The sequence below is a fragment of the Hirundo rustica genome, chromosome 13 (genome assembly GCF_015227805.2).
Source record: "Hirundo rustica isolate bHirRus1 chromosome 13, bHirRus1.pri.v3, whole genome shotgun sequence".
NCBI lineage: Eukaryota > Metazoa > Chordata > Aves > Passeriformes > Hirundinidae > Hirundo > Hirundo rustica.
This window is the reverse complement of record NC_053462.1, coordinates 11,817,394-11,831,432: the sequence shown is the minus strand read 5'-3', so window position 1 is coordinate 11,831,432 and position 14,039 is coordinate 11,817,394. Positions and strand designations below refer to the sequence as shown.

At 42.4% G+C, this 14,039-nt stretch overlaps 1 protein-coding gene across 4 annotated transcripts in view; it reads left to right on the top strand.

The window, feature by feature from the left end:
* The window catches only part of CEMIP (cell migration inducing hyaluronidase 1), a 109,814-nt gene that overhangs the window by 66,027 nt on the left and 29,748 nt on the right, over positions 1-14,039 (top strand). For all 4 annotated transcript variants that reach the window (XM_040077085.1, XM_040077087.1, XM_058422334.1 and 1 more), the window contains exons 7-11: positions 2,647-2,717; positions 3,451-3,546; positions 4,170-4,291; positions 6,459-6,600; positions 7,465-7,656. In XM_040077085.1, the coding sequence (XP_039933019.1) occupies positions 2,647-2,717; positions 3,451-3,546; positions 4,170-4,291; positions 6,459-6,600; positions 7,465-7,656 (623 nt within the window). The remainder of the gene's footprint in view (positions 1-2,646; positions 2,718-3,450; positions 3,547-4,169; positions 4,292-6,458; positions 6,601-7,464; positions 7,657-14,039) is intronic.

Here is a 14,039-nt window from a genome sequence, read left to right as displayed (position 1 = left end):
GGTTAAGAAATTGGTCTTCCACCAGGATACTGGTGTTTGGAAAAATATCTGGTGCATTATTTAAAAGAACATATTTTTAGGAGTGTTCTCAGAGTTTAAGTGCATCAATTCTCAAAAACCACATTGTCTGGATGGCAGCTGGGGCCAGACTTAGAAAGGCAGTTTGATGGCACAGTGGAACACAGGCAGCTTTAGGTTTATCCACGTTTTCCTCTAAAGCAAATTGAACTTCCACTTCAGTGTATCAAGATTTAGACACAGCGGTTTACGTTTCAGATACTTCTATAACTATGAATAAGGATGTATGCGCCTGACAGGTGCTTTTTGAATTTTTTTTTTTAATATCTTAGAAAAAAATGTTCGGAATGAGAAAATTGCATGCATGTGTACGCATTTTACCCTCTGTGGCCAAGGCAGGCTCTGACTGAGGAGAGCAGATGGATTTTTCTTTCTAACACACCTGTCACCACTCACTGCCCAGCTCTGGGGTTTGCTGGCTGGTCCTGCTGAATCCTGGCTGTCAAATCTTCTCAGCTCCTGATGATGGCTGGGGATGGCCACGGGCATCCCTGAGAGAACAAGGCTTTGGAAATTTCTGCTTTGCATTTTGTGAGGTGCCACTTGAGCCAGGCTATTGAGTTGTAGGTCGTGTTGGTTTCTGGCTGGGGTGTGGGTGGGTGTTATATGGGCAGATTCCTGTCCATCTGCAGTTGTTCCATATTCAACCAAATTGTAAAGTTGTGCAACTCCCCTTTGCTGTAGCAGAGCTGATGTGGAATGCTGATTTATTCAGAAATGTTTCTGCGCTCCTGAAATCTCTTTTAATTGCCTCTTTGCTGAGTCCAGAACATTAGGAATGAAAGGAAAATCATGCATTCCTCTCCCATTGTTTTCTTTCTGAAAAGTTGTTTATTCTTCCAGTCTGAACCATTTTTACCCCCCCTTTTACTAATAAATGAAAAGAAAGCCTTTTTTGCATTTGATGACAGAGCTGTGCTCTTTGGATTTCCACACAAGTATCTCCTGTTTGGCTCTGGACTCACTGGGCGCTTCATTTCATATAGCCCAAACAGATTGCATGTGTCCTTATGTGTCAGGGTTGAACAGCTTTAAAACTATTTTTAGTGGCAAAATAACTAGGAGAAACAAGTATTTTAACACATGAAATGGGGCCAGACCTTGAGTTGTAGAAGTCAATAGCTCCTTATTCTTTAAATGATTTTTGAGATTATTTTTGAGGCATCATAATTTTTTGTCATTTGTTTCAAATTCGGTTTACCAAAATAATAATTATAATAACAAAACAAAAAAAAATCTACCTTGACTGCGGAGTGATAAAGTGTCCTTCCTGCTCCCATCCCCCTTCTCTCCCTGGATGGAGATCACAGCCCGTCAGTGCCTTTGGCAATTGGCACGCAGGCAAATTTTCCAGCAGGAGCATCTGGCTGGCTGGCAGGCTCCCGAGGCAGTGGTGTTGGCAGCCTCCACTGAGCCTGGCCAGTGCTGGGGCTGAGGAAACACTGCTGGGACAGCGTCCCCTTGAGCAGCCGTGTCCACTGGGGCACAGCATGGGCTGCGCCAGTGCTCACCCTGAGCCTGCCCCTGCTGCCCCCGGGGCAGCAAATCCCAGCAAACCCCAGCTCACAGCACCTGTGATTTGGGTGGGTTTTAGTGGCTCTCTGTCAATGGCTGCATGTGTTTTATTCTGGAGGCCCAGACCGGTTTGGAACTTCACTTGCACCAGTGTAAGGTGTCCTGCAAGGCTCTTGATGCAATTGAAATGCCCAGATATTTCTAACCGTAGAGACATGACCTGATCTATCGGACATTTTGCTAGAATCAGGACAGTCTCCCTACTACCCTGAAAGCATATTTTTTACTCTCTTAGTCATTAAGGGCAGATATGCCTGAAGGACTTCTACTTCAAATATAAAAATCCCCCCTGACCCTACCAATTGGGCTCACCCTCAAGGTTGGGAGGCACTGTCTCCATTGCTTTCTCATCCATGTGGTCATTCCCCAGGGGGGCTGACAGCTATTGAACCTGCTTGATCAATAACTATCAGATGGTAATGACCTGAATTCTGACACGGCATCAGATCTGAATACACAATTCAGAGCCATAAACCTTTATCCTTGTTCAGTGTTCAAAGAAAAAAACTAGATATGCAGAGACTCAGCATTTTTATTGTCCTTTGCCAGCCAGGCTGTCTATTAGAAATTCTCATGGGTCATTCAAAAGATAATTGTCAAGGTTTCAGCATGAGTTAAATTTCTTTAAGCAGAAGTGGTTTCTTTCCATATTCTTCACATGCACAAGATTTATTTGCAGGCTCCCCAAGGAGTTGCCAGTGTCTCTTGGGCCTGTCATACACAAGTTTCTTAAAACACTCATTTAAAAAACAAGCACACTTGTTACAGGCATGTTTTAAGTGGGGATTTGTCTTCAAAATTCATTCTCTTCTGATATATTTACTGGAGAAATATAGAGTGTTAAGATAATTTTTATTTTAACTAAGCTGCCTGTGACACTAAATCAGACTGTTTTGAATGTGGTGCCTCTGAGAAATCTAAGAATATTGGGCCATAAGAAATATGCATCTCATACCTGATATAACTTGGTCATTTCTCATTTTAATTTTCCAGGCACCCATGGAGTTTTATCACCATTAAAGGAAATCCCTCTTCTTCTGTTGAAGACCACATTGAATATCAAGGTATTTAATGCACAAAATGCTCTCTTGACTTGATCTCTGGAAGTTACTGGAGTTATAGTGGAGATTAATTTGGTTAATGGTGTTTTTACTTCCCACTCCATCACATTGAAGCAATGAGCAACTGATGGTTTGTCACATTTAATTGAATGCTCTCCGTATGCATTTCTTCTTCCCACTATTTTATCTGAAACATCTGAGTGAGGGATAGCCTAGGTTATCCAAACCTTTTGATAAAAGGTCACATCCTTCAACAGTGTAAATCCATGTAACTTCACTGAGCTCAGACATTGCCTCTCTTAAGGCACAAACCTGCGGAACAGACCCAGTTCACACCAGCTGAAAATTTAATCAGTGTATTCTGAATTAGTAGCCTCAAGTGAAACCATTCTCTTGCAAGCTGAACACTGTTGAGACTGTCTTCTCATGACATGAACATGGCTTGTTACAACGTTAAATAAAAATAGCAATATATAACAAATAATTGTGGGCTTTATCCTCTCTTAATTTTTGAAGATTTTTCTTCCTCACTATCCATGCAGTTGCAAAAACATCTGGGGCCTTGTCACAAGATTAATAATTTTTTCTGGAAGTTGTGCAGGGCAAATTCTGAATAATGTAGTTGTCTAAAAAATATGCAAATACATACACAGACATTTTAAGTTCTTATCAATTGCACTCAATGATTTTACCAATTATTTCAATGATTTTACCAGTGTTTGGGTTTTTTTAACAGGTCACAAAGGGTCAGCTGTGGCCAAAGTATCCAAACTATTCAAAGCTGAGAACGGAGACCATTTTAACGTCTCCTCAACGAGCGAGTGGGTTCAAGGTAAGGGGTCTGAGGGCTATTTCACTTGGTGGGAGACAGCTACAAATAGGGTGGTTCATCCTTTTTACTGCAATCCTTTTCCATTTGGGAAGACTGAACTTGTTAGCTGCTTTGTGTCATCACTAACCCAATTAATGAACACTCACAGATTCTTTCTCCAGTTGTCTCCAGGACCCTCTGAATAACTGGGATCCTTTTTCTTTTTCTGCACGGGGTATGAAATTCCATCTCTGATGGTCTCAGAGATCACACACAACCTCTGACTTCTTTTCACTGCACAATCATCATGCCCATGTTTCAAACATACAGTAACTGGTGCAACTTGATCTGAAGATCAGAGAAGGCAGCTAGGGCAGACACAGATCCAAAATCTGCATCTATTAATAATGCTTACAGTGCACACGCCAATTATGAAGCTTTTAATAACTCTGCTCTCCCTTGGCTGATTGCACTTCACAGCAACATTAAAAGTGGCTGACAGACCGGCAGGAGGAGGCACAAATCAGACCATCAGTGAAGAAACTTGTGAATGATATCCCAGATCATATTATGCTTCGTGCATTTTTGCTGCACTCATTAAGCTTGACTTTCAAATGACTATACTTGTTTGCACTTGTCTCCAGATGTAGAATGGACAGAGTGGTTTGAGAAGCCTGACAAAGCGAGATCTAAGGACATGGAGAAGCTGTCTGACTTCAAAGCTGCTCATCCTGATAAAATCTGCAGGCAGCCCATTGACATCCAGGTAGGCAGGCTTACCACTCACTTTAGAGGGGCAAGTCTTCTTTGCACTGACACTGAACTCCCCAAATAATTGCGCTTGCCAGTAATTTTTTTCTAAATTAAACACACAAATTATTTTACCACTCTAATACACAACCAACAAGATCTTGTGTACTGTTCTAAGACAAATTTGATAGAACTGAGCTCCTTTCAGTAAATTCTGGCTACTGGCATGAAAATGTGTACAGATGGGGACATGGACAGCACAGATGCTGTCATGAAACATGTGGTTCCCTGCTGGAAGATTAAAAGGAGCAAGCACATGAAAATTTCAAAGGTTTTAAGTGGTCCTGGAATGGACCCTACCTAAAATATGATATCACAAGATGTAACAATATAGTGCTACTACCAGCTGTAGCAGGTTGTCAAAAATATTGGTTAGCTTTTAGCCATTTCTTGAAATCAATTGTTTTATCTCTGTGGAAAGAAATTTGAAATCTTTTGGAGCTAGACATTATAATTATGCCACCAGGCCAGCAGACTGAGGAGCACTCAGATACCTTTTCTGACACTGCAAAAAACTTCTTTAAGGACAAAAGAAACCCCCCAGCAAGAAACTGGGGTATTTTTTTAAAATATGTTCACCATATACCTTTTATGTCTACCTGGTAAAAATACTATAGCAGAAGCATTTCCCAGGAAAAGACAAATCTTTCACGTCTGTGTGAGGCTGAGCCTAAGGTTCCTGCATGCTCTGAGCCAGTGGAGTTGTTCTTATCCACAAGAATGTGGCTATTGATGTATACAGGAATGCTGACTGTATGAGTGAAAATTTCCAGGGCTAGATGTTATAAAGAATCTCTCTTGAACAGAAAGGAAAAAAACTGCCCTATAATTTTCTGCCAGGTCTTACCAAATCCACATTAATTTCTGCTTCCATATATGTGTATGAGAAGTGACAACTTAGTTCAAAACAGGGGTCAGATGTTTCTTACAATACATCCTCTTCTAGAATGCATGTTAAAACAGAAAGAAGAAAGTTACTCTTCTGTTCCAGAAACAAACTTTTTTTCCCTCTTCTGTGAAATAAGTTACTTTTCTTTTCCTCCCCCCATGTATATTAAAAGTGAGGCATTTTTTCAGTTTATCCTGCAGATCTTAGAGCAAATCCTCAGGTAGTGTAATCTGGTGCTGCTCATTAGTTTTATAAAGCTACCCTGATTTATAGCAGGCCTGCCCCAGCTCTGGAACATGGAAGAAAATTGAAGATATGATGATAGTAACAGAAGCACAGCACAGCCAGAGGCACATTCCTCCAGCTGACGGTGCTAATCCCACACATGGCAGCGGGGTGGATGCATTAATAAGGAAAGCCTGCATGAGAGAGAGAATAAGGATCAGACCCTTCATTGAAAGATGGCTTTTCTCCTGGCGCCTTGCCAAAATGCACATGGTATTTGGATTGCCCGATGCAATGCACCACATTTTTGTGAAAGGGTCAAGAGAAATGCAAGCTCTAGAGACAGAATGTGAAATTTGACATGACCCTGAGACATTGCCCCAGCAGGAACGCCAGAGAGGCTACATATCTCACTGCTTCTTGGCATGACACAGCCTTTTATCTCAAGGCAGCTCTGCAGGCTGGTACTTGCCTGTGAGAAAAGGCCACTTCTTGTTTCTTTTGGAACAGGCAGCAGTATTGCAGCACCCTTGGGGTTTTTTTGAGAGACTGATCCATGCAATGGAGAAATATAACCCCTACCCCCTTCCTTCTGCAAGGCTCAGACAGAGCCTAGCTACAAGCAATGGAATGAGGGAAGTGCAGAGCTTTGAAGCCATGAGTTCATCTGGGTGCATGCATCCATGTTCAATGTTTCCATCTGTCCTCAAAGCAATGGAAAGAGAAAATCTAGGGCACCAAGGCAGCTCTTCGTGAAGCTCACAAATTCCTCCCAAAAGAGCCCATGGTCTCAGTACAGACAGAGGAGAAAGGTGTGCACCTGAGCAGCATCTGTGTGTGAGCAGCCGCTGGCAATGCTGGCTGCAGAGCACAGTCACAGGGGTTTGTTAGGCACCGCTTGTGCCAGCACCCAAAACAAAGCAAAGGTCACTTCTGACAGCTCAGATGTTTTGGTGAAATCCCTTCACCTCACAGCAGCACCTGAGCTGTATTTCCATCCTCATTCCAGGCAATGACGATTGATGGAGAGGATTTAACCACGGAGGTGTTCTACAAGAGCGGCCACGATTACCAGTTCCTGTGCCATGGCAAGGACCAGACAGGCCAGGGCTGCCACAACTACAGAGTGAGGTTCCTGTGTGGCAAATCCGGTATGTGCCCCACCACTGAAAGCCAGAACAGTGAACAGCAGAAACCCTGTCATCCCATGACTGGCACCTTCTTGGTGTCAGAACAACTGCTCTAATTTTTCCAAGCTAAATCTTTGGCTGGGCTATAGACAGGAACTCAGATAGAACGGCAGAAGATTTATCTCAGGAATAATTCCTGAGCACTAACAGAAGCAACGGGGTGTTTTTTTCAAGTACCCAGCAAGGCTGTGGGAAATATTTGGCAAGTTGTTTCCTGTAAATTCCTTGACTTTTACAAAAACATTTTGGGATGACGTAGGATTTGTCAATCAGAATGTGTGAAGACAGCAGGGTTTGAAACTGAAACTTCATTTTGTACTTAACCATTCACTGCTGTCATTAACCTGGTCATTAGACCGGTCATTAGGATTTTTGGTGCTGGCAGGAAGAGAAGGGTGGCAGACGGTTGTTTTGCTGGAAAAAAACCATCATTAGGTTAAAGACCACTTGGGTGCTGTAAACAACAGCACCCAGCCCCCACAAGAGCTGCTGCTCAGTGGGTGTGGTGAGAATGAGCCACTAAGAGCTACATTTAAATTTATCCTGGGGTTAGTGGAAAATCCACCTGCCTGCGACTAAAGAAAAACACGTTTCCTGTTTTCTTGCTTGCCAAGCCAAAGCCAGTAAAAAAAAAAAAAAAAACAAAAAAAACCAACAACAACCAAAACTGTTTGGAGGAGTTAACATTTTTTTTCTTTTTAGCATGAGAAAATCCTAATTTTTGGTGGCACTCCAAGGAGGGGTGTGGGGGGAAGAAAAAAGAAGGAGCAAGCTTTTTCTGATAAGATTGACTGAACTCTCCACACTTGCATTTTGGGTTTTCAGTGAAACCAAAGCTCACGGTAACCATTGACACCAACGTGAACAGCACGATCCTGAATCTGGTGGATGATGTGAGCTCATGGAAACCTGGAGACAGGCTGGTGGTGGCAAGCACTGACTACTCCATGTACCAGGCAGAAGAGTTCCAAGTGCTGCCCTGCAGAACCTGCAGTCCCACCCAGGTCAAGGTAGCAGGTGAGGTGCTTCATCTTATCCCTCTGGCACTGTGGTTCACAAATTCTGTCACTTGCACTGGGGTGACTCCAAGAAGAATTGGAAAATGTTGAAAGACACTTGAATTTGGTGGCTGGTTGTTAGACGTTTTTGGGATACATAACTTTCATGCTTGAAAACCATCTAACTGGATTGTGGTTCCTTTCTGCCTTCTCTTTTCATAGCTGACTCTGTTTTTGTCCCAAAGCACACTATTGTGTGGGTGAATTTACTTAGGAGGAACAGATAGACATTATGTATTTGAGAATTTCAATACCTGTATTTGAAATACCCCTTCCTAGAAAGCAGATGAGCGCAGCTGATGTGAACAGTGAGCTAGGGCAGGAGCAGCCTCTGAGAGACTCTAAGGCTATGAAGTAATTTCCAGCTGGCTGCTTTCCTAAGTTCCATTTAACAAGAACTGTAATCTTACATTTTAGAAATACTGTTTTGTATTACTGAAGCTACTGTTTCCCGTTTACTGTGTCTCCAGAGAGTGTTGCTTAGAGGTGATGTATTAACCAAACATTTCTGGCGGCCAGTGAGTTGTCCCGAGCCTCTGCACTGGGGAGATGGAGTGGCAGGGTGCTGCCAGAGCAAGGCTGACAAGGAGGAGTGGGAGCCTTTGTAGAACCCCAGCATTTTTCTCTTGTAGGTGACCAGCTCAAATACAAAACAAATGGCTTTTGATTAATAGATTTTGTAGTCCAATGATTGTAGAATGGCCTCTGGACACCGAATCCAATTAAGTACAATAACCATGATGAAGCACAGACTATTACCAGCACAAGCAGAAAACTGAAATCCAGAGTGGGAGATTTAATCTTCACTTGCTTCTGTGAAGTTGTCTTTCCCTTCTAGAACCTTGTTTGGGCACACTGAAAAGTGGAACATGGAAAAGGCACATGAACTGCCCCTTATAGATGAGGATTTTTTTTTTTTTGCTTCTATAATTTACAAAAGCAAACAATATTTTACACTATAAAATACTGTAAAATATGCCTCTTTCAGAGGCAGCCTCTGCCTGGTGATAAATCATGCCTATGACTTTATCTCTGTTTGCACACTGGCTGTTGCTGCAGGCAGAGGTCTTGTCTGCGTTTACAGTAAGAGTTTTCTGAGAGACCATGAGGGCACTTGGAACATCCAATGCACCAGGGAGTTCACTCAGTTCTCTGAAATGAGCCACTTCAACATTATCTCTGATGCAACTTCTTCTGGAAGGTACCAATATACTTCCTTTGGCAGCTGCCTCCCCACAGAGCCTTGGCCATTCATTGTTGGAGATGTGCATTAGGCCAAGAAAAATGTTATTCACAGTCTGAATGTATCATAGTCTTATGACTTCAAATGTCTACTGCTTTCAAAGAAGACACATTTCCAAGCCGAATGCTTTTTCTTGAGCAACTTCTGAGCTGTTGGACTCAGACTGGTATGATACAAGTCACATCATGAAGATGGTCCTGGAAGATTGCCAGTGGCGTAGGAGTCTTGGGCTTCCCATAATCTAATGAATCTGTGGAATGCATCTTCTGCAGCAGTGACAGCTAGGTTAGTTTAAGGAAACAAATAATGAGTTAAAAACAACAAAAAAGTTCATGTGAATTTCAAGTAAAGAAGCAGTGGAAACACTTGTTAAAGCAATTGTGCTCTTGGTCTCTGATTGCTCTTCAGGAGAATTAGAACATTCCTTTTATTACCACAAATGACACGAACACTAGGGCCAAAGTCTCTCCTTTCTTATATCCAGGCAACTCTACTGACGTCAATGGGATTTCACTGATTATATAAATCAAGGCAAAATTTAGTCCAGTTATAAAAATCACTTCCAACTTTCCTGTAACAAAAACACATTTGCACTAGAAAACAAAATCTGCCTGAATCTAAGTTCAATCTAGATGAAATAAAACCTGGTAGGGCTGAGATGTCCCCTGTTTTTAGAAGCCAGGAGGTCCCTCAGCTGCTCTGTGTCTGGCCATGGTGTAACTTCATCCACTGCCCTGTGCTAGGACATGCAATTAGCCAGAATAATGATCACTAATGGCCCCTGGTCTTAGCACAGGTGAGCAGCCCTGGCACAGCCTGGCCTTGTGTGCCTGGGCCAGGCTTGTCATTGGGCATAGAAAAACATTCATCATAAATGTCTGCCTGCCTTTTGCTACGGAGGTAGGCAAGATTGCTTTGCCCCTTCTGAGAAAAGCCTTCCACACAGACATTTATATACAGGGTCTCAGAGGGATGTCATTTGTAATAAGTGAAAAGGCTTAATTTTCCTAAGAGGTTTAGTTTAGCAGCTGAGAACTCCAAAAGTTTGCCCTTTGAAAGACAAATGATAAAACCATTCCTACTCATGAAGATTTATTTCCCTTTTAATCTTAATTTTTTCCCCTTCTATTTATTTTTAAAATGAAACCTAAATGTCAGATCTGAACTACTTAAGAGTCTCCCTGTTATAAAAAAGGCAGAAAACCTCTGCTTTGTGGACAGCCAGTTTGGTGTGGCAGCCACTTGGCATACCAAGGTTTAATATAATTTATGCTCTCATAGTTTAATAGTATTTTAATAGACATAGTTTAGCATATTGTGCCAAATAAGTCAAACTCATTAGTTAGCTCATGTCCTATTTATATTTGATACTTCCTGCTGAAACTCATACTTTCTTTACTGGCTAGAAATGGATTGATTAGAGCTTTTCAAAAGAACTTAAGGGAGTTAATACTCAAATGCCATCAGGTTCTAGGAGGATTTAGTTATTTAACTATGGACATCTGCAAATTTCAGTGTAGAAAGTGAGGGAGGGCCCACAGGCTCTGATCTTTTGCTCTCTTTTGCTGGAGTAACTGCCCTAATGTAAAAACAGTGGCTCCCATGGGTAAGTGTGGTTTGCATGAGGACCCGGATCTGCAGGTCCTGCTCCCAGTCAAATGGTCACACTTAAATGGAACTTTTTCCTCCTCTTGCTTTCTTTGTTTAACTCTCTTTTTTTTGCTTGTCATTTTTGTGCTTAGATTATTTTCACTGTGGGAACAGATTAAAACTGTTTGATCTTCCAACTTCACAAGGTTTGGGGAGGGACAACAGTGCAGGGCAAAGGGAGGGAGGAGGTAGGGAGGGAGGAAGGAAGGAAGGGTTGTGTTGTTATGATAGAACTGGATAGTAGGAAAGATCAAGTATTTTGTCTAGTTTCCCTGGGAAACAAGTCTTATCTTCATCTTGGTTGCTCTGTGTGAAGTTTCTACTAATGTTGATAAGTTTCACCATGGAACAGAAATGATGAAATGCTCTTTTGTGTTCCTATATGCTCTTGATAAAGGATGAAAAAACTATTCGTGCCTGGCATAATTACTCCAATTATCCCACACACTGGTGAATCTATGAATTCAAGCACACATCTCTTAAATCCTGCTTATTGGGTTGCAAATATTAACGAGATAAGGAGTTTACTGTGATCTTGTTCAGGCAGAGAACTTTCAATTCAAAGTATAAATTGTAGTTGTCTCACAAATCCGCAGCCTGTGTCAGCATTTATCTGGAGCTGTAAGGATGGGAGAATTTACTCCACTATCAAAATTCAGATATTTTTAGAGATTTAGGGTTTTCTGTTTGGAAGTTGGCATCATTTTGGCTGGAACTTGCCAAAAGCTCTTTTTTTAAGGCAACCCTTGTGCTTGAGGGCAGGGCAGGAAATCTTGTGAAATGGTCCTTTCTAACACCAGGGCTCGTTCTACCTTTGGGCATTGCCTGGGAGCTGAGCTGACAGAATCTCATTCAGGTCTGCATAGAACTTCATAAGGGTAGAGTTTGTGCCTGATTGCTCTATTTCTATTTGCTGAAAACTTAATTTTCTACTTAAAAGTTATGAATTGGAGGAATATTTGTTGACTAGGACACCAGGTTGTGCTGTGTGACTCAAGGAACCAGCCAGCTCACCCAAACCATGCTGTGCTACAGACTTAGGGATGCAACAGCAAACCCCATCAAGATAATTCAGAGTAACGAGGATTTGAAAGATGCCATTGTGAACATTTGTTATTAAATATAAGCAATGGGGACATTACCGCCAGTGATGACAAGTGTTTGGCAAAAATGATAAATCTGTCAGATCTGGGCTGGCATTTGCAATGGGTTGAACTGACTTTAAAGATGCCATGAAGGATTTATTGTCACTGGATCATGTGCATTGAACAGACAAATTGTGTTCAGCATTTCCCTTGAAAACTTGATTAGGAAACATCAAAATACCATGAGACACTGGGTCTTATCCCTAGAGATACCAAAGGAGAAGAAAAGACTCTTTAGAGAAAAAAAAAAACACACCAGGAGAATCTCAGCTTTACTTTATCTTCACCAAATCCAGACCTTCAAGTGCTGGTTTCACTTCTCAAAGGGAGATTTAGCAGTTTGGGCCATTTAGAGCCAAGGGATTTAGGAATGCATACGTGTACCTGGAAGGGTTTTCTGAGAGATCTAATTCACCAGATCTGAGCACTCTTCCACATTTGCAGCAGTTGAAAAAGTTTTAAAATCCCACCCTTCCCAGGTTTGATAAGGCCCAGGTTTTATTGCTGGGTTCACATATGGCGGGTTTTTCTTTGTTCAGTTTGGAGAAACTCTGCTTTGAAATGCTTTGTGGACATAAGCATGCCCTTGATGAGTGAATCATCTGTTTTAATGTACATTTCCTTTTAATAATTACCTTGTCCTCACTAACAGCTGACTTCAATAGTCACTGTCTTGAGTAATAAGCATGGAAATGTGGTGATATTTTGCTGAATCAGGACTTGCACCAGGCAAGCCCACATACTAAGGAAGTTTTCCCGGTAAATTTACATTGTGCTAACTGGAGGCACTGCTATGACACATGCAGCAGCAAAGCCAGGGAGCTTTTCCTAGTCCATCACACGGGTTTGTTGTGGGGAGACGTGATCTGTGTCACTGCAAGGCTGTGTTTGGTTTAGATTACAATTCGAGTATGGTTTAGATTGCATGGCACAAGCCTGGCAGGGCAGTCTCTGTCCATGGGGGAAGCAGCAAACCCTAACCCAAAGGAGGAGAAGGTGAATCACGGGCTCAGGGCTTGTTAGTGGTTCACAGCGCTGGCTTTGATGCTGAAGCAGCAACACATTTCTGCCACTCTCAAAGCACAGGGTTGCCTTTTTAGTATTGAACCACTTCAGTGCCCATTTGCAAGCCCCTTGCCCGTGGTCAGTGCCCTGGGTCTCAGACATCCTGGCTGGTCTCTGGGAAGGCTCTACCTGCCAGCTGTGAGCAGCAGCCAAACTTCAAACTTGTAGCTCTGCAGGGTGAGATGCTGCCCTCCTCGTGTGAACTCCCTGAACTCACCACAGAGCAGACTCTTTTGTGGGTTTTCTTCCTGCCCACCACCAAACATGCCCCAGGCAGTTTCCTGGCAGTGCCACGTGTCTGTAAATGCCCCTCACAGTGCTCCTGGTCCCATGGGAAGTGTTCAGTGTTGTCATGCTGGTTCCCAGCAGTCATCTACAGCACACAAGGGCTCCCAATGCCAGGCTCTGGCTCCCACAAGCTTCTTTCAGCCCCTTTGCTGCAGGGGGCTTGAATTTCTGTCTGCCTTGAGAAGTGGTTTGTTTTTCAAATCCCTATTAAAGGAGCTATTATTCAAAATCCGCTTTTACTTTGGAAGGGGATTGCTTTCCGTCTCTCCTTTTATCTCCAAACATGTCAAATCAGCAAAAGCATAGAGTGAAAAACATGCACCCAAGAAGTTATATTTAGAAACTGGTTAGTCCGTATTTAACATTCCTGTTAGTGCTTACCCTGTTTTGCATGTCTGGACTGGTGTTAAATTAAATTAAATACATGCAAGCATGACATTTATTATTCTAGAGCTCAGCAGAAGAATAACAAAACTGCCTATCTAATTTCACTGCCACAAATCCTGGAGATGTGGCTTCAAATAGCGTGTTCTTATGATTATCTAAAATTCTTCCTGCATTTCAGTAAATCAAGGAGAGGTCAGCTCTGGGGAAAACTGAAAAATAACAGCTTAAAAAACAGTTCCATAAGGAGAAACTGTTCTCCTTTACAGACTCACTCAAGGCTCCAGCATGGAGTATTCTCATGTGGAGGGTACTCACTGCAGTGGATTTTTTCATGTATATGAATAAAGGAAGCAAAGCTGCTGGGTTTTGGAAAGGTTGAGTGTGGTTTTGGCCACACACCTGATGAGGTTCACTGGCTGCAGAGCAACAACATGGGCATGGATAAGCCCAGGAGTCTCTAGGGAGACAATTGCAAAAGTGGGTGAGGTGCAAATCCAGGGTCCCTTGCAGCACTTCATTTCCGAGATGAACATGCAGCTCTTTGGCCATCACCACTCCCCTAGT